The sequence below is a fragment of the Macaca mulatta genome, chromosome 14 (genome assembly GCF_049350105.2).
Source record: "Macaca mulatta isolate MMU2019108-1 chromosome 14, T2T-MMU8v2.0, whole genome shotgun sequence".
NCBI classification, from domain to species: Eukaryota; Metazoa; Chordata; class Mammalia; order Primates; family Cercopithecidae; genus Macaca; species Macaca mulatta.
In genome coordinates this window covers 29,484,718-29,510,165 of record NC_133419.1, presented here as the reverse complement: position 1 = coordinate 29,510,165, position 25,448 = coordinate 29,484,718, and the positions used below count along the sequence as shown (strand labels likewise).

Genomic DNA, 25,448 nt, shown 5'->3' with positions numbered 1-25,448 from the left:
TTAATTCTCCAGAGTACTTACTCATTGTATTAGTTAGAATTGTGTTCAGTTTTGAGGAACAGAAAATTCTGGTATCGGTAGTATAAGCAAATAAAGGTGTGTTTGTTTCACAGAGTAAATTTGGAGATAAGTGACATCTGGCTTTGGTTTAGTGGCTAATGATGTCAGGACTGCCATGTGTCTCTGAGATTCCCTGGACATTTCCTTCATGCTTGTTGCCTTACGATTGAAAAAGAGCTGCAGCTTTGGGTATTATACCCATGTTCAATCATGAGGGAGGGGTCAGAAGAAGCGCTATGTCTCTATTAATCAGGAAAGTAAACATTTTCCCGAGGAGCACCCCACCACCACCACCACCAAACCAGAAGACTTATCCTTCTGTGTCATATGCTCAAGCAAGGCTACGTGCCACTCCTAACTGCAGTGTAGGCTAGATACACAAATACTTAACTCTTCTACTCTCCAGAGTAGAAGTTAGCAATGAGAGTGAGTTGGCAAATGACTACTGAGTCAGCCGATCAGTAGTATCTGCCAAATATATAATTTCATTTGCCTCCTTGTAATAAGTTTGTGAGATGGAAAGAGTGGGTGTTATTAGCTCCACTTTACAGAAGAAGGAACATTTGGAGAGCCAGATGATACCTAAAATCACAAAGCTGAACATTTATTCACTGATAACAAAAACAAAAACTAATATTGGTTGTATGTATGCTTGTTACACACCAGACTCTATGCTAAGCACTTTACATATGTTCTCTCATTTCCTTCCCATGCAGTCCTGTAAGGTAAGCTCTCCTCATTTTATAGATGTATCTGAGTAACACAACTGAGGTATAAGGAGATATTGACATAAGTTCCCCAGGATCACAAAGCTAGTATATAGCAGATCCCTCAGGATTCAGACTTCATTTCTCCAGAATGTCAGCCTGATGCTCTTCTTGCCTCACCTCCCTTTGATTTAAATGATCAAAATGTTCTCCCTGTAGATCCAGCGAATGTACCACCTCACTGTTGCCCAGAGCCCTTGAAGCTACCCTGTGCCCTTGTTACTTCTTTTAATTATGTGACCCACTCCTGTTTCTTCATTATTGCTTTTATGGACATAGAATCCAGCAACACATTGTTTCAAATGTGCTTTCATTATGAATGCAGTTTCTTTCATTGGAATAGCACCAACCATAATGAATACATTTTGTATCCATGCAGATGTCACTGGTGTTTTCAGTGCTTCATTCTAATTTATGCTGGAAAATGAATACTTAAAGTATTGCCCAGGCTCCCATTACTCCAGAGGAAATTAAGGATGCCTTGTGTGTCTGCATATGTTTTTGTGTTCATGCAGCAGATAGAATGTTTTGGTCAGAATGAATTGTGTGCGTGAAATAAGAGCCTAGCCCTTTCCTGGAAGGGCACTTTGGAGGTAATTCACTATGCCTATCAGTAAACCTGTGCAAGCAGGTATCTTTGTGAGTGGGTGTTTTGGGCACAAATTATAGTCAGATTTTGTTAGAAGTGAAAGAGGGAAAGCCCTACTGATTGAGAGATACATGTTTTGGGGTGCCCCAAGGTCTTCTGGCCTTCTTATATACAGCCAGCAAAGGTTGCAGATGTCCTTGGTGGCAGCAGTCACCCCATCTATCAGCTTCACACTGACATGGCCTTCAATGTTGAGGGTGAACAGTGAGACAGAGGCCTACCGGCGGGGAGAATGTGCTGGGCTTGGGGTTAATTATGTGAACTCACCTTTATGGCAAGAGTTGGTTCATGACGTAGAGGATAATAGTCAAAGACTCTGAAATTATGGATAAGGGCAGGAGTACTCAGCTATCCAAGAAATGACCTGTCTTATGTTTGAAACAATATGTAGGCCAGAATGCTGTAGACATTCAGCCTGTCTGCAGGGGATTCTTGAAGTGATGTACTTTTAGATACATCTATGCCAAAAGTATTATTTCTGAGGCTTGAGATCTGAGCAGCTAAAGGGTAGCTGGAAGATAACTTGTAAGATCCATTATTATGAATTTTTATTCAAGGTTTCTACGTATTAAAAGAAGGAGAAGTGGTGGTTTACAGAATATAAGAGTATTCTAAGTTTCTTTAAAAGACTACATTTTTATACCATACCTATTTAAATCTTTTAAATATTCAGGAGTTGCCTCTTAATAAAAATTGTCTACTTCGTTTAGAATTACTGACTCCATAATTGCAAGGCAAATCGAAGAAGAAATAGTGATTGCAAACTGAATTTAGAATGGGTATTTACGTATGTATATATGTATGTGTATGTGTGTATACACACATATATAACATGCATATAGATTAAGGGGGTTGGAAATGTTTATTTTGCCTCTAACACAAAAGGGCAAGAACCATTCTAAAATTTGGCTTGGGGAGAAGCAAAATCTCTCTCTATATCTTTAAGTGATCTTAAATTTCACCAGGTTTTTATTGCTGAAAATCTAGGAACAAAAAACTAGGTTGTAGAATTTCAATATCTTTCATTTTCTGTTTCATAATGAGTACTTTCCCCTCTTGCAGTCTCTCAAGCCTTAATTTTTACACGGTGCATCACCTGACTCTTATGTCAATACCTGAAAGACAGATTTGCAAGAACTAGTTTTCTCAAATCTATCTAGAAATAGAGCCTAGATAAGATAAATGCAATAACCTTAAAGAAGGTATTGTTCTTTGCTTCTTTCACACCAAAAAGCTACAAATACTTGTCCTATACTGACTAAAATGTTTACTATTTTACAGGAAATTCTATAAAACCAAGTATACTGTTTGAGGGGATTAGTTAAAACACAAATGAATTTAGCTCTGAATTGAATCTGAGTTCCATGTTCTCCATTTTTGCAGATTCAAATAGCAGTAATGCTTGCTGTATCGCCTAAAAGAAAACAGCAAGAGGCAAAAACCTTCAGAGCTCTGCTTGTCTGATGAGATGGCCCCACTGTTCGCCATTTCCTCAGGGGTGGTTATTCAAAGCACATTTTATATTTGCCCTGGGGCAAGGATAGTCTTGCTTCAACCTAGAAGCCTTTTTGAAAGGGGTGCAGAAAGGAGGATGGATAGAAGGTGCCTCCTGCCATGCTGCCTTCAGATTTCTGTGGACAGAGCACAAAAGACAGATGCAGTTTACTATCAGAGCAGCTTTGAGTCAGAATTGTAGGAGGCTAAAACCTGAGAACCACCTCTGGGTCTCTGCACCCCATTCGGTTAAGAGTTCAGTCTTTATGGTAGGGAGCAGGAGTGGCTAAACAGTGTCAGCCTGATTCTCCTTCAGTTTGCTACTTTCAGCTGTTAAGCTGGCAGGCAAGCCTGGGAATCGGCCTGAATCCCTCCCTAGGAGCTGCCCATCTTAAGAGAGTTCCTCTAGCAAATGTGCCTTCAGGGGCCTGTATAACTGAAGCAAAGCCATTTGCATTAATTCATCCTACACATGTCTTTTGCCTCCTAAAACATTCAAGGTTCCCTGCCATATGTGTATACTGGATAGTAAAAGTTTCTAGTCTCTAAATTGCTGTGCATTTAGTCTGTGCTAAGATGATTGAAACATGTGAGAGAGAACCAGCCCCAAAGAGAATGTGGCATTTTATTTCCTTAACCTGAGTCATCTGTGCTTTCACTGCCATTCTTTTGTTGTGGTTGTTTTTAGCCGTGAAACGAACTCAAGATTTTTAAAAAGTGTTTTCAATCATAAATAGCACCTACTGAATGAGAATAAGTTAATACCAAACTTAGGTATTTTCCAAAACTTTTAATTTGAAATAAAACAAGTTACAACTATTATTTATAAAATATTACCCCTGTGCCCATTATAATATTAAGAACTTTAAAAAGTGTTTCTCTTTAGTAGCATTCACATCTACTCTATTACATAGGTCTTACTGGATGCATTTTACAGATGAGAAAACTAAAACTCAGAGAGGAAAATGACTTTCCCAAGGTTACATTATCTGCTTATCTCAGTTCCCAGTCCTTTCCTTTTAGATGGTTATTGACAACTAGAAGACTGAAGGAAGATTCCATCAAAGACTCCATTAGCTCACTTAAGATAAATAGGTTGACTCTTCTTTTAACCAGGTGGACAGCAAAAGCCACCACACTATGCACACCACTTACACTACTACCTAATTAACCCAGGAGTAACAGCTACTGAGACCTGGCGAGATTCACAGTCCCATCCAGCCTTGTTTTTAGTGGGAAGACCATGAGTTTTGCAACCAGTCACTCCTGAGATCCAAATGTAGTCAAGTCACTGACCCCTCTGAACCTCATTTTCCACATCTGTAAAACAGAATCATAATGCCTTCTTCACAGAGATGCAGCCCTAATTGGACAAGAGATTATATATGAATACCTATTATAATGCATACTCATTGAATAAATTTTTTAAAATACACAGTTGCTTAAAATATAATTTTCTCTGTGTTAGCAAAAGGTTTCCCAGGCACCATGAAGTGTTTTGGCTGCAGTAGGAGAGTGGTTGGCAGATACAGTGTTCTTCAGTTTCCATTTTTCAGGTTCATTCTTTAGAACCAACTTTGCTTTTTATGTCGTGTTTTTTCCTCCAAGATAGGAAGTGGGCTGACGCTTTCCCTTCTACACTCCCCATCCTATAGCTCTCTGTAAGTATTCTCTCGCCTCCCTTTTGTGATTTCCTTAAGTGCTTTTAATGGTTGCTTGACACTAGAAAGATATTCCCAGCAGGCACTCAATTTGTAATCACTGCTTGTTGTTTGATGTGAACTTGTGGCTGACCTCTGGAAAAGCGGCGTGGGTGGGCATGGAGACGAGGAGGGAGCAAGGCTCTGCTCCAGCAAAGTGAGATGGTGCATCCCTGAGCAACTGGCTGGCAAATGGAGGGGTGACTCTGAAGATTGCTGTCACGCCTCCTTGCCACCTTGGGTTGGCCAGCGTGTCTGGAAGTATAACACCAGCAAAGCACAAAAGAAAAACAGGATGATAGAGCAGCTACAGTACGTTTCCACAGTGTCTCTGTTATTACCACAAGGTGGATGGAATGCCCTGAGGAGCAGCCTGCATACAGCTAGAGCTAATCATCCCTTATTCCACAGCCTGCAACCTGGGGGCCTAGAATGTCCCCCACTTTTTTTTTATCTTATAATTCTGACTGTCTTCACCAAGGAGGTGATTGAGGTATTGCATATGGAAGAAAAATACAAATTCTTTGTGTCTTCATTCTACAAATCTTCATAGACACATGACTGCTAATCAGGGCTGTAAATGATGAATCCAGATACTTGCCTTCAAGCAGCAGTTCCCTGTCTAGAGGAGGAAAAGCCAAGTGTCTGTACCAGCTCAGTATCACCACAAGAGACACCTGTGGTAGTGGGTGTCAATGTCAGGGAAATGGATTTCATGTTAAATGCCTTGTGCCCAATCTTTTGTGACCTGCCTAAACCTTATGGGCATATCCCCAAACCACACTGTGAGCCAGGACTTCATAATGAGGCATCCAGTATCTACCACTGTCCACAGCCTCACTTCCTAGCCTTTGTAATGAATTACTCTGTTTATGGACATGGCTCACTTTCCAGGCTGCCACTCTCCCCTTCCTCACCAGCTTTGATGCCATCCGATGGCAGTTGTTCATGCTTATTCCCTTGATTAGGCTACTTCTAGCTCACCTGGTCTTACCAGCCCTTGGGATCCTGCATTTCTACTGCTCCCGCATGAACAGTAGAGCCACCAAGTTCCTCTTGGTCCTACAAGCAGGACCCCGAATTCTCTGATCTTGAAGGTGGATGATTAGTAGTCTCTCTAGAGTGGAGTGGTCAGCACAGACTTCATGGAAGACATAGACTTAGACTGGTTATGATTTGGGTGGGTAAAGAGAAAGGATATGGCTATTCTACCCTAGAGCAAGAGAGATCTTTGTTATGACTTGTTAACAGCCATTTAAACCATCATTGTGAAGAAGGAGTTTAGAACTGGAGCTGCCACAGAGATTCAAGGATTATCTGTGGATTTCGGTGCTGTACTGTTCTTTACCAAAGGGAGGGGAGGGGAGGCAAGGGGTTGTTGGAACGAAAGAAAGAAAATAAAGCCTCTAGTATGGCGTTATATCAGATTCATGGAGTCCTTCTGTTCTTTTCCTCCAGACAATTTTTATATTCCTGCATTGGGCCTCATTTGAGAGTCTGGTTTTGGCCCCTAACGAGAATGCCCCTTGTAGCCATGTTGTAACCATTCATGCCAATTAAAATGAATAAGAGCTAAGTGATCATCTTGCCTTTCACACAAACCAGTGGTTCTCAGAGTTGGTTGCTGGACCCCTACAGTTAATGGCTCTATTTCCAAAGCCTGGTCTTTCCATCCTCTTCAGTGGGCAAAAAGAGGCATATGATTAGCCACCAGAGGCCTTAGTCCCACCAGGGCTCTGAGCTCTATCAGAAATCAGACTCAGGAGAGGTGGCTGGAGAAGCAGTTTGGGAAGGATGTAAGCTTTCTCTTTACAGCTGAACATAAACTGAGTTGTTCCACAGGCTTTGCTTAAACTTTTACACACAGAATTATCACTCTTAACTCCTTTTTTCTTTCTTGTGTTTATTTCAGCCTGAGGCCCTAAAAATAGTTTTTTTATAGAGGAGTAGCTTTATTGTCTCACAGCAAATATTTTTTAATTTGAAAACAACTCTCAAAAGAATTCTCTCATCTTTTCCCCAAAGTGGTTGACTGAAAAATATTTATTTTGTTGTCATTCCCTCCCTCCTACCCATCTCTGCTGGGCTGAGTGAGGACTGCAGTGGAATGTTTTAAGAAGTGAGTGGGTGACTGGATAGGGAAAGTAAAAGATCTATACTTCATGTTAACTTCTCATACTAGAAGAGCCATCTGATATATTTATTGTTCTATATTAAACTTGAGTCTGATTGGGACTGAGAATGTGAGAGCCTTAGAAATCATCGAATTCAAGGAGGAAGAAGGGACATAGCAATATGTCATGAAAGTTTAGTATGTGTAGGGTACTGCTTCATACAGTGTTTAATGAGAAAGGTAATCACTTAATAGTTTACCTTGTGCTGTGTGTTTTTACATTCATTAAGAACCTGGGAATCATTGATCCTCTTTTACAAGTGAGGAAACTGGGACCCAGTGGAGTAAGTTTTGCCCAGAGGGGTCTCAGTTAATAAGTAGAAGGACTGGATTCAGCCTTGGTTTCTCTGTGCACTCCTGCTCCTCTTAGCCTAAAAGGCAAGGTTGAGAGTTCTGACAGCAGGAAACCCTGTCATCCAAATTACTGACAGATGCCCCTCAATTAAGCAGTCTTAGAGGGTGACTGGGCCTTACTCAGTTCTAAGAGGCATATTCCCCTGGTGCTCCTTGGGGTATTTACACTGTTTCGTTCTGCCTGGGCCTTGCAATTGGGCCATTGGTGACCAAGTGCTTTCCAGGTATCGTAAATACATCTTATGACACTTGATTTCTGTTGACACTAAGCCATAAACAGGTTCTTCTTCATATAGATGAAACAGGTTTAAAGTTGTAGAATTATGTCATTTGGGTGTCACAGCAGAGCCAGCTTCTGGAAAATCTGGGAGGAGGGCAAAATGTTCTTTAATAATCCTTATCTGCTTCTTTCAGCACCCGTACTTATGCCCTAGTCCTGACCCTTTAAAGATTATCATTTCTCTTTCCCCCAGCAAAACTTAACCTCATCCCAACACCTAAGATGACAGCTGGCTCATCCAGAAACTCTTCTGCACTCAAGTGGTTTATGGTGGTCCCATGGCATACTCTTGTCTTATAATACATACTGATTTTTAACTAGGGGCTAAACTATCAGGAACCTTCTAAGTGCAGCACCTTAGACTACAGGAATAACTTTAATAGGGACTTTAGGCTTAATGACTTATGGGATATCTTTTAAAAGTGGCAAAGGCCTTGCTGTTTTTCACATGCTCTCATGTTTGGCATCTGTTACCTCCTCCAGTACATAGAGCAGTCCTTTGAGTTCAAAGCACTGGGCTTTGTTCAGTCTTGAGATTAGGCAGTGACATATAAAGGATGGAAAGCTGCAGTCTTCAGTTCCTCTCTTCTCCCTGCTTCAGCTCTGTTTGATGTTTTTATGTGTTTTGGATCATCTAGTGGTGACCAGACTAGTGCTGTCTCTCATCTGACGGCACTGCACTGCAGTACAAGGAGAGCCTCTGGTAAGATTGGCTGAAAGTAAACTGGATGTGATGTTCATCTCATTGCTGTCTACATCAAGCAACCCTCCTTCCAGGAGGGGCAGATTTCCTACAGTCCAGGCCTGTTGACTGTATCATGAGCTTTTGGAATATTGAGGTTGGAGTGCAGGTAGGGATAGCTTTCTTACCTTCTTTTCCATTTCCTAGGGAAACTCGTAACAAGAACACTTACTAAAAGGGCAGGGGTAGAACTGGGTAGTAAACAGGGAAGAAACCAGGCAGTGGGAGAACAGGGACCCTCTGTTCCCTTTCATAAACATCCACTTCTCAGTTATACTCATCTGAGAATACATGCTGGCAGAGATGCTTGAGTTACTAACTAGACATAAGACACCTCCTCATGGTTTCTTGTTTTCCCATTTCAGAGCCCTCTCACTGTCCCTGGCACGGACTTTAGACTCCTGGACAAGTGAGTCTGGCTTTGACAAAGAGGGAGCCCTAGCCTCTGCTTGGGAGCAAGTGTCCATTTGCTCCAGACCCCCAGCATCATGACATTGGCACCTATAATACTCTTCCAAGCTGAGTCGCAGATCTGTGCTGATGATGTCATCACATTTGAGCAGCCTAATGCCTGCTGGCCCCCATGTAGGCTTTATATTGAGTTACCAATGGGTGTTTGTTTTTCTTTTTTTTCCTGAAACATCTGCTTGTGCTGCCTCAGGGAGTGTCACACAGAACACAGCCTGTATATTTTAAGCATAGCCCTTGTTCACATTTTGAAGTGCTGGCAATGTGGTAGACGCCATATGGAGCCCTGACACCCTTCACATCTCCTATTCTTTCCCATCTACATCCCCTCATTTTCTTAGGAGACACTTCCAGCATGACCCATAAAGATGAGCATTAGGAGCTGCTGATGAGACACGTTCTCTCTCTGGACCCTCACACATTTTATCTCTAGCCATTCTGAATTTTTCACAGCTCCTTGAGCATGCCGAGCTGTTTCACATCTTCAAAGTTTGTTCAAGCTGTTCCCTCCACCTGGCACACCCCTCTCCTTGCCCCATTGTCTTCCTAGAAAATACCAATCCATCTGTCAACACTCAGTGATAAAGTCTTCTCTGACTCTGCAGGTGGAATTTAGCACTTCTTCTCTTATGGCTTATAGCTACATTCTTTGCCATACTGTGAGCTCCTGAATGGTAGAGACATCTGATACACCACTGTGTTCCATCACTGGCATGTATTTGGGGCTCAGTCACTGCGAGGTGAAAGAATAGCCACTGACTTCAGGATGAGAGTGATACAAAAACAGTTGATTTTAGTTGAGTACTCATTAGGCAATAGGCTGAACACATTATATCCATTATCTCATTTAATATTTATATCAACTCTTAGGAGGTGGATCCTGATACTGCCCTTTCCTGAGTTGCCCCTACACACACACACACACACACACACACACACACACACACACACACACACACACACACACACACTCTCTCTCTCTCTCTCTCTCTCTCTCTCTCTCTCTCTCATCATTCTCTATTCCAGCATCCTGGTTTATTTTCTTCATATCCACTATCAGAAATTATTTATGTGTTTGTTGTCAACTTACTGGAAATTAAGCTCCATGAAAACAAGGACTTTGTCAGTCTTTTTCACTGCTATTTTACCTATTTGAATGCCTTATATACTGAGGGGTACTCAATAAATACTTCTTCACTGAAAGCACAAATGAAGGAATGACTCCCCATTTCACAGATTCACAGATGAGGAAACTGAGGCCTAGAAGATGTTAAATAGCTTTGCCAAAGTTACACAGCTCAGAGCTGAAGGGTTTGGATGGTAAGTAATCCTGGTCTCATTCCAAAGTGGATGATCCTAACGTATTATACTACCTCCTTTAGGAGTTCTTCCAGTAGACAGATCTTAGTGCTCATAGAGAAAGGTCTGCTTTCCTGCTGGATGTAGTTTTAACCTTGAAGGTTTACCTTCCCCGCCTTTTATCTCACCGGTGAAATCCCTCCTTCTAGGCCGAAGCAAGTTATGAGAGCTGCCATATGCCAGCTGCCAAATGTCTTCAGTGCCAGGCATGTTGCTAAACTAGGGGTAAAATAGTGAATGAGAAACAAATGCAGCCTCCAAAGAGCTCAAGTGACAAATAGTGACTTTTACAATATAATGATGCTGAGGTGCACTGAAGCCCGGAACCTCTGGAGGCTACAAGGGCAGAGCAGTGATGTGTCAGACCACCTGTATCACTGGTTCCCTGATGGCAGACAGGAGACATCATCTTCACTTAATTCAGATTTCATCCTTTAGTAGGGTGTAGTGAAAATCAACTCAAACCTTGAAAGATATTTCTATGTAACCTAACTAAATGAGTGAGACCTTGGTGCCTCTCACTGCAGGACAGGCAGGATTGAAAATGAAACCAATATCTGACCCAACGAGATTCTATCGTAAGTTCTGGGGAACAGGTCTTGGTGGCAGGCCCTTTTGCCCTTTTACATGACTGTTTGCTGGAGCGCACAAGAACCAAGACGAGAATCTGAGGGAAATGGCCACTTTGCAGCCAGGTTACAACAGGAAAGTCATGACCGGCTGCAGTTGTAAAAACTGAAAAGAAAAAAAAAAATTTAGCTGTGCTGCTGCTTTTTTAAAAAACAAACAAATAAAAAGACACTATTGGGGCCAGGCACAGTGGCTCACACTATCCCAGCACTTTGGGAGGCCGGGGCAGGCGGATCACCTGAGGTCAGGAGTTCGAGACCAGCCTAGCCAACATGGTAAAACCCCGTTGCTACTAAAAATACAAAAATTAGCCTGGCATGGTGGTGTGTGCCTGTAATCCCAGCTATTCAGGAGGCTGAGGCAGGAAAGTCGCTTGAACCCAAGAGGTGGAGGTTACAGTGAACCAAGATTACACCATTGCATTCCAGGCTGTGCAACAGAGTGAGACTCTGTCTCAAAAATAAATAAATAAACTAAGAGACTATTGGGATCCCCTGTAACAAGGAGAAAGTTTTCAAGTAATTAGTGCCCAGACTGGAGTTTGAGTCTGCCAAGGCCTTGGAACATCTTTAGCAACAAAGTACCAGTTACTTCCTCTGCTACTAGTAATGAAGCATTACTAATAACCAAGCTGAATAAATGCAGCCAGCTGATGTCACAAGCCCCCCCATATGCTACCTTCCCTCGTCATTGCCCAGGGCCAAAAACAAGAGCCAGTCCTTGGTAATTTCAGTGCTGCCTAGCTGTGGGACCTTGGGATGTTACTTCCTTTGTCTACTCTGCATTTTCTTTGTCTGTAAAATGGAGTGTTAATGCTATTACACAGGATTATGGAAACTGATTGCGAAGATTTGGGTGAAGTGATTAGTTCAGTGTCTAGCAAGTAATAACATCCATTTATTAATTGTAAGTGCTTATAATGTATAATTATCCTCTTTTTACAGATATGGAAACTTTAAAGAGGCATCTCACCCAAGGTTGTGCCGCTAATGCCTGCTAGAATGGGGTCTCGAAACTTAGTTGTGTGCTTTTTCCATGATCAGTCTCAACCACCACAATAACTAACCTAGCTCTCCCACTTCTGGATCCATGCCTCAGCTGACATTTCATCTGAGGGAAAGAGGGAGCCATGAATTAAGTATCCCCTCACCTCTATCTTGGCGTTGCTGACTTGATATCATCCTCATCTCTCTCCCTTCATAGACTGTTAGGGTAAGAGGTGGATAAAGTATTGGAATCCAAGCTTGCCTTGAGAACAGCTCACAGCTGGGTTATGGAGAGTTAGAAGTTGGCAGACTCACAGCTGTTTTATAGAGAAGCCAGATGAGAACATTTCCTCATGGAGATGAATTTGTTCTTCAGGTTTCTTTGTTTAGGGAGGACTGGATATGAGCTTACTTCTGCTTTGTCACTGCTGTTGCAGTGACAACAGCATTCCCTGTCCATGGGCCACACCATCCTTTACTCATACGGCTTGCAGTAAGGCTTATTTGTTTGTAAGAATAATCAGTTTATGATATAGCATTTTAATTCATTCTAGAGCTCCAGTGGTTATGTGTGCCTGGTCATTGCAGAGACAATTAGAAAAGAAATGGAGGTTGGGTTTACCTGTCAAAGTAAGCTGTTCATGAGATTCCTAAGCAGTGTCTCCATGACCAGCAAGTGGCCCATGGTTTGCCTGGGAAGGCTTCTTGAACAGTCACGTGTTATACGATTGTTTTGATCATTTACTCATTCATTCACTCAAAAATATTTGTTGTGGTTTCACCAGTGCCAAGCACATTACCAGGTACTGGTGATACGGCAGGGAACAAAATAGTGAAAGCCCTTTGCCACCACAAAATAATTGTAGATAGTGATCAGTGCTATGAAGACAATACAGCAATATAGTGTAATAGTACAGGGATGGGGTGGCTACTCTAGATTTCCTGGTCCAGGACAGCATCTAAAAAGGTGATACTGGAGCTGAGACCTGAATGTTAATGAGTCTTGCATTCCAAGATGTGAGGGTAAGAGCTCTAAGGCAGACCAGCAAAGCACAAGCCTTAAGGCATGAACAAGATCAGCTTATTTGGGGAACAGAAAGCAAGCCAGCGTGGCTGGAAGGTGGCATGAATCAAGCTTGAAAGGGAGAGAGGGGCCAAAGCATGTAGGAATTTGTGTGCTATGAACTTTGTTCTAGGGGTTATAGGAAGCTGTTGAAGGATTTTTAAATGGGGCACTGATATAATCTATTGCACGTTTTTGAACTGTTACTCTGAATACAGTTTGAATAATAGGCAATAGTGCGTTAAGATTAGAAGTAGGAAGACTAGTCAAGAAGCAACTCCAGTAGTTCAAGCAGGAGATGGTGGCAGCAGTGGAGAAGACGAATGGACACACATGGGAGAGGTCGTGCAGGGTGAGTCAATAGGACATGCTGTTGGACTTAGTGGGATAGGGAGACGGTGCTGCTAAGGTTTTGAGCACCATGCTTGGCACATAGAATGCGTTCTTATTCATGATAGCTGTTACTGTCTTTATTTTTTTAATGGCCTGTACACTAAGAGAACAAACTTGAGAAGGAATCTTAGCCCATTGGAATGACAGCATGGTACCTAGAGTGTACAGGTGACAACAGTGTTAACTCTTCTAGTTTTTTGTTAATAGACAGCAGTTTTAGAGGAAACGGGTGTTACAGGTATGGTGATGTATTCAGGAGCCAGAAACTGACTTCCAGTCGATCTCCCTCTACCATCAACTCATTGTATGACTTTTAGTCTCTCTTAGTCTTGGTTTCTTCACATGATGTTATTAAATAACTACAAAATGTTTTGAGCATTTACTGTGTGATAGGTACTATGTCAAGCTCTTTATATATCTACCAAGTACTTCATATACATTAATCTCATTTAATCCTTCCAGCAGCTCTCCCTGGTAGGTACTACATTGTCCACTATTTCCAAGTATGATCACCGACCTCAAAATCTCACAGCTAGTAAGTGGCAGAGCTGTGATTCAACCCCAGGTGTTTCGAACTCCTAGGTCCATATTCATAACCTGCTGCCCTATGAAAAGTAGCACTAGGACATTATGGATTGGTATACTTCCAACTTCCTACAACTTCAATTGAAGGTCATCATCATGGGACTGCCAAAGTTACTGAGAACTGTTTTCTCTGTGTGTGTGTGCGCGCGTGCCCGTACGTTTTGTATCTTTGCCTCTGTGTGTGTGTGTATCTGCCTTGCTTGCTCACTCTCACACACACTCATGTGCATGCACACAAACATGGTGTGAGTCTCTATTCAGACAGAGATTAGAAATCAGTGTCAAGTATATTTATTTATTGATCCTTTCTCTTTTTTTTCTTTGGTAACTTGTGAGATACAGCAGCTGAGGCAACAGGAAATTTGAAGTCCAGCATTTTACTAAATCTTATCTTATGTTTAAGATTTCTATGGAAGGAAACTGCTTGAGAGAGATTTGGTTTCCATTATACACATGCCAAGAGAAGATGAGGAAACTGGGTCAGGTGGATTTCCTGAAGGTACGGGAAGCAGGGAAGGCAAATCCTTGGGCTAATTTCTGCTTCTAACTCTCCACCCCTTGAAATTGCGTGGGCCCTAATAGAGGGTGTAGGAAAGGTTCCTTTCAGACCTCATCACAGGAGATCGTCAGTGATAGAAAATCCAGCAGCACTGGGGGAAGGAAAGGGAGGTTGGGGAAGGTCAATGTAAGGGCAAAGAAAAGGAAAAACCTGGCCCCAGGGCATTTTTCTCTTGAAGTTCAACAGGAGACTGAGTAACGTAGAAGTTATTTTAAAGAGATGGAACAGATAGACACATGCATGCATATATATGCACACACTGTATCCCATGCCAGGTCATCTCCCTGCAGTCACTTTGAAATTGCCCTGCTATTGGCAAGGGTGTGGGGAAAATGGGCATTCCTGTGCCAATGTGAGTAATGACTGTAAATCAACATAAGATTTCTGGAGGGTAGTATCAAATGCCTCTAAAACCATATCTCTTGTGTCCTTTGGAGAATATCTGATTTTAGGTCTGGGGAGGAAATAGACAGCTAAGCCTGAAGGCTCTGTAGTGCTAGAAAGTAGGGAAGTGCTCAAAAACAGAAAACCGGTATTGATGGGGATATGTCAATGGAACATAGCCAGCTAACAGAGCTTTCAAAGGCCAAAGCTGAGCAGTTTGAGCAACAGAATAGTAATATTGGATTATAACCCAAAGAATAAAATAAACATCCATGAGTCCATACTGATATAAATGATCAAATAAATAAATGAAGAAGAGACAAAGCTCATGTTCGAAAGTATTTCACATAATGTATGTAGATATTCCACCCTCAAGGAGAGGGAACATAACTTCTCACTCTTTAAGTATAGGCGACTCGTAGTGACTTCCTTCCAGAGAATACACTGTGGGAATGGGAAAAAAGAGTAGCCATACCATAGAAAAACCTGACAAGCAATACCTCAGCCAGGTGGTCAAGGCCACCTTCAACAGTGCTGTCATATTGATAGTATCAACCCTTGATATGATGTAATGATAATGGCACTTTACCTCTGTAATTTTCGTTCCAAAAGCCCATAACTATGGCCTAATTGTGAGAAAAACATCAGACAACTTCCGATTGAGGGACATTCTGCAAAATACCTGATCACCACCCCTCAAAACTGTCCTCACCATCACAAACAAGAAAAGTCTAAGAAACCATCGCAGCCAGGAGGAGCCTATGGAGACTTAATGATGAAATGTGGTATACTGAGTGAAATCTGGTGCAGAAAAAGGACTTTAGGGAAAAACTAAGGAAATCTCAAAATATGAACTTTAGTATGAAGGTATCAGTATTGGTTCTGTGAACCTGAAATATCTGAGGCAGGTCTCAGACAATTTAAAAAGTTTATTTTGCCAAGGTTAAGGACACACCCATGACACAGCCTCAGAAGGTCCTGATGACATGTCCCCAAAGTGGTCGGGGCACAGCTTGGTTTTATACATTTTAGGGAGACATTAGATGTCCATCAGTATATGTAAGATATACATTGGTGTGGTCCAGAAAGGCAGGACAACTCAAAGTGGGGAGGGGGGCTTCCAGGTCATAAGTAGATAAAGGACAAATGGTTGCATTCTTTTGAGTTTCTGATTAGCTTTCCACTGAATCAAAGGAAGCAATTGGATATGCATTTGTCTCACGTGAGCCGAGGGATGACTTTGAGTGTTGTCTGTCCTTTGTGAGGGAGGTATGTAGCTTTTTAATCTTTGTAGCCATCTTATTTAGGAACAAAATGGGGGACAAGTTTGCCACGGTTCCCAGCTTGACTTTTCCCTTTGGCTTAGTGATTTTGGGGTCCCCAAATTTATTTTCCTTTCATAGTTCATTGGCAACGAATATACCATGCAAATATAAGATGTTCATAGTAGGGGAGACTAAGTATGGGAATCCTCTGTACTATCTTTGTAATTTTTTGGTAAATCTAAAGCTGTTCTAAAAATTAAAGCTTATAAAACAAATGCAAACAAGGCTTTTGACCCAGAAGGAAACTGCAGGGAATTTTTCTTTGGAAATAACTAAGGATGATTCATCCACAATGATGTGTGTCACAGAGATGTGGATAATAGTGAAAAGGTAGAAATAATTTAAATGCCCAATATTAGGTATGATAAATCCATACAAATCAATCATGATCATAATCTTATAGAAATATATTTCTTGATATGACATTCATGATTGATAGCTGAGTGGAAAAAGCAGACTGTGAAGAAGGCTGTCAAGTATGAGCTGATTTTGTAAAAGATATTTATTTTTATATATGTATAGAAGGTGTATGGGGAAATATATTTCACTGTGATAATGGTGATTATCCCTGGTGGTAACATAATGGAATTTTTTTTCTTTTTTATGGAACCAATACTTGTTGGTTACAGAAAGTAAAAAGCAACAAAAAAGCAAAAGTTACTCTTTGAATTAAAAAAAAAAAAAAAGCTGTAAATGATTCTACTCTAAATTCAGCAGCAGTAAAGGACTAAAGAAGGAAATTCTGAGAGCAGATGGGACACTGGCACGCTACAAGCCTGCCTGTTACTTCCGTTCAGTCACCTCCCTGTTGCAAGGCACTGCCTGGGCAGGCCTGCTGGCTCCTTTTAATCTTCCATAGAAGTAGGCCATCCCCACACAGGCCCTGCCAAGTGCAAGAAAGGTAGCCACCTATAAAAACAGTAAATAGGCTGCAAAGTGCATGGAGATCAATTCAGACTTGGCACTGTGGTCAGTGCCAAGGAGGAAGTAGACAGCTAAGCCTGAAGGCTCTGTAGTGCTAGAAAGTAGGGAAGTGCTCAAAAATAAACAAAAAACAGAAAACCCGTTTTGATGGGGATATGTCAGTGGAACATAGGAGCCAACTAACAGAGCTTTCAAAGGCCAAAGCTGAGCAGTTTCAGCAACAAAATAGTAATACTGGATTATAACCCAAAGAATAAAATAAATATCCATGAGTCCATACTGATATAAATGATCAAATAAATAAATGAAGAAGAAGAAACAAAACTCATGTTCGGAAAGTATTTCACATAATGTGTGTAGATATTCCACCCTCAAGGAGAGGGAACATAACTCCTCACTCTTTAAGTAAAGTATAGGAGTGTGGGCCTGAGGTCATGCGGGAGACCCAAGGCAAGGCTCTCTCAGAGGTCCCTAAATAGGTGTGGAGAGACAGAGTCAGCTGTGAGGGCTGAGACAAATTCAGGTCTGTATTTCTTCTTTTTCTTCTATAGTAATCCTACTCATCTCTGGCATTTTTTCATCTTAAAAAAGCACTTGCTTGTATCTTCCATCTCCTCATGGTAGGTGTTAATATCCCATTTTTTCAGGTGAAAACATTTTGCCTCAGAAAACTTAAATGGCCACTACTTATCATCTGGGTAACTAGGGATCAGAAAAGACAGGCTCATCTCTTACCCAAGGTCAGTTCATTTCTCGGGGTTCTAGAGTCTGATTGCAAGTCATGTACCTTAAGCAGGTCTTGCAGCCTCTCTGGGCCTCATTTTTCTCATCTGTAGAATGGAGATCATACCAGAAGCTATCGGTGAGTTTATGTATATAGATTTCTTAGCACAGTTTGTGGAACATTAAGTAAGCCCTCTGTGAATAGTGGCCATTACTGAAAGAGAGAAGGCTCATGGGATAAAGTAGAATGCAAACTAGAGAGAGAAGAGCCCTTGCCCTTGTGGTCTGAGAAGGAATTGCAGTGAGGCTAGAGCCAAGTCTAACTTTAAGGTCCATGATGAAATAAACAATCATGGGACTTTTGCTCATGGCAGAGCTTACTCTTGGGTCTACACTAGGTAATGATCAGGCAGTACTGTGTCCGGAATTTATTCCTTCCGGTGGGTTCTTGGTATCACTGACTTCAAGAATGAAGCCGCGGACCTTTGTGGTGTTACTGCTCTTAAAGGTGGTGTGTCCGGAGTTTGTTCCTTCATATGTTCAGATGTGTCCAGAGTTTCTTCCTTCCAGTGGGTTCATGGTCTCGCTGACTTCAAGAATGAAGCCGCAGACCTTCGCGGCGAGTATTACAGCTCTTAAAGGTGGTGTGGACCCAAAGAGTGAGCAGCAGCAAGATTAGATAGGATAGAGGGTGGCACAGGAAGCAAAGAGAGACAGTTGTATAAATGAGAGCAAATTAATTAGCTCAGCAAGTCTGTATGTTGGAGAGAAGCTTTATTAGTTTTTGTCTGGTTTGGAGTTTTCCTAAATTTTGCGTAAAATGCAAGACATCCTAATTTCCCAGATAAGGATACTGGGTCCTAGAGTCACACAGCAGAACCAGGACTAGAACTCTAGTATTTTCATCATGTTTTTCTCGGTTAGCCCCAAATAGACCAAGGACGTTTTACTTTATTTTGTAAAGTTCAGATCCTTTAAAGCACAGTAACCTTATTTTCAGTTCAGGCTGTTAGGGCAGGTGAGTGTGGGACAGAGGGGACAAAGAAGGCAACTCTGCTCTGTCTAGTAAAGAAAGGTCCCTGGATCCGATTGTGTAGTCCATCTCTCCAGCAGTGCTGATCGCATATTTACTGCAACTAGGCAACCACTTCCTCAGATACTGAAAGCATGAGACTTCCCAATCAGCTCCTTGTACAATGCCCAGGCAGTGTAATTTTTGGAGAATATTAAATCTATCTTTTTGAATTTCAGCTGAATCTAGCCTTCCTCCCTTGTCAATAACTCTTAATTTCTCCATCCTCCTGAGTTAAGTAATCCTTTTACAGCAATAATCAATTAATAAATAACTAAGAACTCAGAAGGCGTGAGTGATGCCAAGTCACATTAAGTTGTACTATATACTTAGGAAAAGAAACCGTTAAACTTGCAAAGTCAGAATGCCTGCTACCTGATTTATTAACTCCCCCTTTATACCCCTACAATCTGGGGACAGAAGCCAAAAAGCTGAGCTGCCTATGTATACAGCCTAACTAAAAAATTGTCAGTGAAACACTGTAAAATGATTATGATAAAATATGATCATTTTATCAGCAGGTGTTTAGGGTCTGAACGTGGGGCTTAAGGCATGCCCTCTGACATTTCAGTTTCACAGGCATCACATCAGACAGTGAGCCCAGCTCAGAGAAGGGATACAGCATTCTGCTGACTGGGATGCCTTAGTCTCATTCTGTCACCCCAACCCCTACCCACAACCAAGAAAGTGTTAAATTTCACACCATCCTCCTGGTCAGAATTTAGGAGCTCCCAGTTCCTTTAGCTAAACATTTTTGTTTTACATCCCCTAAAAGAAAATTTAAAAGTATGTGCCTTTTTGCACATTTTTAAATTAATTCCTGAAATCATATATCAAGTGTAAATAGTTGCTAAGGGTGTGATCACTGACATATTGTGTAGTTTATATGAGTTTTTATATATATTTTTGTCAAAACTTTGGCACTGTTAATTTAGCTTATTAAATTTATGAGCAAGGTACACTATATAATCTAATTGGCAAAGCCAGTTCTGTTGGTCAAACCATCCAGCCAGATCAGACTTGCTTTCTGTCAGATTAAGTCTGATTTCGTTTTTTTCAATACCAATAAACATTAGCACACACCTCATGATAACCATCTCACTTTTGAATTTGAAGTGTTAGATTGATGGATAGATAGATAAAACACACAGCCTTGCCAAGAGTTTCCTGCCTAAATGAAAAAAGAGATTGTCTCCTTTACTATTGCTTGCCATTCTCTCATAGGACTCCTCTAAGGGAGACATTCTAAAATTGTTACATGCTAAGATTCAGAAGGGTGAGAGTAGCATTTCTGCAGAAGTGTGGGACTATGGTGATCTGGAAAGTGGGAGTGGCTGAAACAAGAACCTTATAGAGCACAGGCATGTTTCTGAGGAGATAAGTTTTAGGAAGCAGTATATATGGAAGTTAAGGATTTGGACATTAATTTTCATAAAATTACCCAGGCCCAAATACTTCCTGGAAGGTAATTACATACCACAAGGGTATTGGTACCCCAGTTTTAAGGCCACCACTTTTAGATACAGCAATACCCTCAAACTAGATCAGTGACTGAGCTAAGGCCGGTTAACTAAACTTCACTCCGTATTTGTTCTCCCCAGTGTTTGCAGGCATGACTTTTCTCGAGACCTGCCACCTAGAAGGGTCAGAGTGATACTCAGCCTTTCTAGTTAATACCTGTATTTCATTAGGTCTGGGTTGTCATTTACAAAACTCTCCAAGTGAGCAAAGCAGGCTACTGTTGCTCTCCAGATATTTGAAGGGTATTTGGGGATAGGAACACACTTGTTCTGGAATGTAATGTTTCAGCTGCCAGAACTAGGAACATTGGAGGGAAAGGCAGGAGGAGGCAGGTTTTTATTCAGGATAAGAAGGAAGGTGGGTTGAGGAAGGTTAACATTTTTTATCATTTGTATTGCATAAAATACATAAAGCTTTCACAGTAACCCTGGAAGATAGCATTTCAACGAAACTGAGATTCAGAGAGGTTAGTGACTTAAGATCCCACCGTTTATTAGTTCATAACAGGGATTTGAACCTAGTTCAGTCTGGTGACATCAGAGTAATTATGTAATGCTGACTCTCTCATTGGCATTACCTGCTATAGAATGGGCTGTCTGCCTAACACCCTTAGTTTATTTAAAAAAAAAAAAAAAAAAAAAAAAGTGAAACAGCCATTAACATCTGAGTCCCATTCCGGCTGTAAGTCTAAATGTGACTGGTAGGTGTTTCAGAGGAGCGTGGTAAGTGGCTGAGGTAGAAGGCTCTATTACTTCCCTTGCAGAAAGTGAAGACTTTTATAGACTATTTAAGATAAAAAATCTCATGAACAGTCAGGCATGGTAGCTCATGCCTATAATCCCAGCACCTCGGGAGACTGGGGCAGGTGGATCACAAGGTCAGGAGTTCAAGGCCAACATGGTGAAACCCCATCTCTACTAAAAATACAAAAATTAGCTGGGTGTGGTGGCGTGCACCTGTAATCCCAGCTACTCAGGAGGCTGAGGCAGGAGAATCACTTGAACCCGAGAGGCGGAGATTACAGTGAGCCAAGATCACACCACTGCACTTCAGCCTGGGTGACAGAGCAAAATCAAAATAATAAATAAAAATAAATAAATAAATAAAATGAGATAATCTCATGAACATAGACTAGCTTATATACAAAGTTTATATACAAAGTGAAGGAAGAACATTCAGGAGAGGAGATGATGCCTAACACTAATTATATTGTTGAACCCTCCAGGAGAGATGACATAGAAGCTGAGCAAAGCTCTGTGTTACAGATTCAGTTATGATCCCTTTTCTTATTCATTATTGTGAGAAGTGGGTTATTATAAAAATAAGATGCTTTCTTTAAAGATGCTGTTCTGGGGGGGAAAAAAAAGGTTCTCCCTCTCTCCCCTGAGCCTGTATCTCACCTACTAGGCTTTAAAGTCCTAGAGGGCAACTCCTGTGTTCATCTTATTCATTATTGTGCCCAGAATCATGACTGACACATGGTTGACAGTCAACAAATATTTAGCAAATGAAGTAATCAATAAATGATATGCCAGTACCCTAAGATCTCATGTTTTAAACTGTGAGATAAATTTCAGACCCAAGAACAGATCTTTTTTAAGTTAATGAGAAAAGATTTTATCAGTTCAGACTTCAGACCTTTTCCCCAAGCCACTCTCCAAATCTTATAGTAAAGAACCTGGCAACTGGAAAAGAGTTTATTTATAATTTGGTTATTCCCAATTTGGCAAGAGTTGTTGACTTCTTTGAAAATATGATGAAAAGTATGGCTTCTCTCAGACAAAGGAACACACAGATAAAATTCTGTATACAATTTCATTAGGTCCATGAACATTTAAACTATGTGTCTCAAGAATGCTAAAAAGTGAACTGCAGCTTAGGGCAGAGTCACCATGCTGCCCTCATATTTGAAATAAAACTGACAAGAGAACAATGAGAGCTTGCTTTGGATATAATACCAAGGGGGAGAATATGGCGCCAGTTCCAGCTCTGCCTTGATTCTGGTGAGAAGCTTTCATAAAAGACCCTTTGTTCCCTTTGGGACAGATGCCATTAAATACTGCTCCTTAATGACAGCCCACTGTCCAGCTCTTCCTGGCATGCACCCTTCATCCCATGATTGTATGACCAGCAGGAAAGGGGAGTGGAAACAAGGCAGATTTTGGAATGGTGAAGATTACTGGGTTGGTTCTTTTGGCTCCTAGCATACACTTACCTTAACTTGCAGGACCTGTTTCTTGAAATGTTTTTGCCTTTAGTGGAAGGTCTAGAAATCTGCTGCCTAGGATATTTTCCCTTAAGGTCTTTCCCAAATGGATGCAAAGGAGCACAGCTTTTATATAGACATAGATAATCCCTTGTGAGATGAAAAATTTCTAGGTAATAGCTGGGAGCTGATGTTCTACAGGCCTTTTCTTTCTCTACCAGCTTGACCACTTCAGACTTTATCCAACTGAAACTAAACCTTGAGTTTTAAGGACACAGACCTTACTATGTGACCCTAGGATTTTACATGTCTCAGAGCTTCACGTTTTTCATCTGGAAAACGAGGGATAATAATAGCCCCTACATAATAGGAAGAATGGGTGAGTAACACACGTAACTCAGTGCCCCGGTCCACAGTAAGCACTTGATCAAGCTGGCTCTTGTTACTATTTTAAGGACAGTGACCTATGGAAGTGGATGGGGAGAAACTAGGCAAGTTTGCTACTTTTGCCTTTCTGAGTGTGCTCATTCCTGCTTTTTCAGGCTCTGCCTTCTCCTTGCCCCTGTCCCTGTACCAACAGTGTTCTCTCCCAGGTCCAAGCCAGAGGTGCTGTAACTCTGAGCAGCTGAGGTACTAGCCATGCCTCTGGGGCTTGACAACTCATTTTTTGGTCACTGAAACATCACTAACATCTGGAATAACCTGGCCAGGGCAGTAATGACTGACCAGTCCCTTCAACTGTGTCCATCCCTCCCTCCCTTTCTTCCTGTTGTTTGTATTTCACTTCCTTTTTAAAAACAATTATTTATTGAGCTCTTCCATGTGCCTAGTCCAGTGCTAGTGCTAGATATACATAGTTAATAAATAGTATTGCTATTCTTGTATGCTCTAGTCATGGGTAGAGAGAAGAGTAAATCGCAAACAAATTATGTAATGTGATAAGGCCTATGAGAGAAGTAAGAGAGAATCACCAGGGAGTCCTACTTAGTAGAGTACCTTCTCTGACGAGGTGGCATATGTCCCTATGGCATGAGTTGAAATCTTGGATTTTTTCCAAGTGCAAAATGCCATTGAGAGTGCAGATGATAGTAGCTTCTCCTTGTTTTTTCTCTCCTAACAATAAATGGCTTAAGGCTTAGAGGAAATCACACACCTGATTTTTACCAGCAATTTATTTTGTCAGTTAAGTTTAAAAGAATGATGACTCTCACCTGCTCCTTTAAATAGCTGCTCACTTAACCATATACCAGGTACTGTGCATTTTGTATGTATTCTCTTATTTAATCCTCTAGTAACTCAAGAAAGTAAGTTTTATCATCATCCCCCTATGGCCAGATAAATCAGAATTTAGAGAAACTAAGTAACTTGCCTTTGGCCATGTTGCTCAATCATGGTAGTTAAGACTTAAAATCCAGGTATGTCTGACATAAAGTCTGTGCTATCAACCAGTAGACTAGGTTGCCTCCCTTCTTGTGATACCTTAACTCACCTGGTTCTCCTTTTCCTTTGTAGTGGTGCCAGTGAAGAAGAGGACACATGAAGGCTTGCTACCCCCAGTGGAAAATCATCCCCTCCCCTTGTGTGTATGTGACAGTGTGTATGTAACGGCTTCTGATTTCTGTGAAAGCTGCTCAGCAACAAACGTACTTCCACCAGATGTGTCCCCAGATCCACAGCAGGCACATATCTCTCCAAGGGATGACCAGTTTTATGCTTACTGACTGTGTGCTTCTCATCCTCTGGTTGTGGTAGGTCAAGGAAAAGAGCCCATTTGATCCACCAGGAGCAATTAAGAAGGGTCCTTCAGGTAATCCCTCAGTGGCTGCTTTGAACTTACTCAGGAAAGTCAGCCCCCATAATATTGTGTTACCAAACAGTATGGCTTTGTTAGGAAGGATCTGGAATAATCTTGAAGGGAAGTCAGAGTTTTCTCCCTGCCTATTAACAGAAACCCAATTTTGTTCATATTGAAGCATGAAATAAATGAGAGCAAGGTAGGGCCACATTGACTCATGTGGGCAGTCCCTAAAAGTCCAGTTCTGCATTTGTGAAAATGTGGTGCCATGAATTAAGGTGGATGAGTGGAAAAAGGTGTTAAAGAGTTAAAGATTAGGAAGAGATATTTTTAGTATATGAAGTTATCCAGGACTTGAGATTCATAATTCAGTGCTGTGGAAATGAAAAAAAATGATTGAAGAGGTGGAACGGAAATGACCTTAGGGGGAAAAAAAAGGACCAAAGAAATCTGATTAAAAGTTGAAATCAGTAATTCTGAATTCAAATTGCTTGAATTTCCAAAATAGTCAGTAAAGGATCTAATAGAACCACAATTATTTGGGTGAATTCTGCAGGTTTTATGGGCTTGTCACAACATGAAGGGCTGGAATGTATATTACCAAACGGGAATTTTCATTGTAGGTTTTTGCTAGTCCTACCCCCATTTTAGCTTAATTTGTCTTAAATGCAATATGGGGAGAATTGATGCCACTCCATGTGTTCTGAATTCAGCTCATCTCCCAGCATATAGATATAACCTCCTTTACCTCAGACCAGAACCCTTCTTCCTGTGGCACTCCCCACCCACAGACCTTCAGATCATCTCCCACACCCTGGATCTCGCTCTCCTCTTAGTGACAGAGACATGCCTGAGGTTGGACTTGCTTTTCTCTACTTCCAAATCACAATTTCTTACAACCAAGCTTTGTACTCCCGAGTAAGCAGGGATGTGCTAGGGGAATGTAAAACTGCAAACTTAAAAACCTGCATCTTCTTGAAGCATCAGTTTTACTTACCAAATGGTTTGGAGTCAGGAGATGACCTATTTTTATATAAAAGTTATATTATAGAATAAAATGTTCATACACATAGACTGTTAAGATAAAAAATAGGAATCTTGAAAGGTAATTATTTGCAAGTGGGTTATATGTTCACTCTCCTCTGCCTTTATGGTATTTTGGTGTTCACTTATGAAGAATACAACTGGAACCATATCCAAGCAGACTCTGGGTTGCTGCTAACCCAGGGGCTAGAC

General features: G+C 41.2%; 1 protein-coding gene across 1 annotated transcript in view; it reads left to right on the top strand.

Annotated features, from left to right (window-relative positions):
* Positions 1-25,228, top strand: part of TRIM44 (tripartite motif containing 44) — a 133,444-nt gene extending 108,216 nt beyond the window's left edge. The window contains 1 exon segment of the mRNA NM_001260523.1: positions 23,930-25,228. Within this exon segment, the coding sequence (NP_001247452.1) occupies positions 23,930-23,957 (28 nt within the window). The 3' untranslated portion in view covers positions 23,958-25,228.
* The last annotated feature ends 220 nt before the right edge of the window (positions 25,229-25,448 follow it).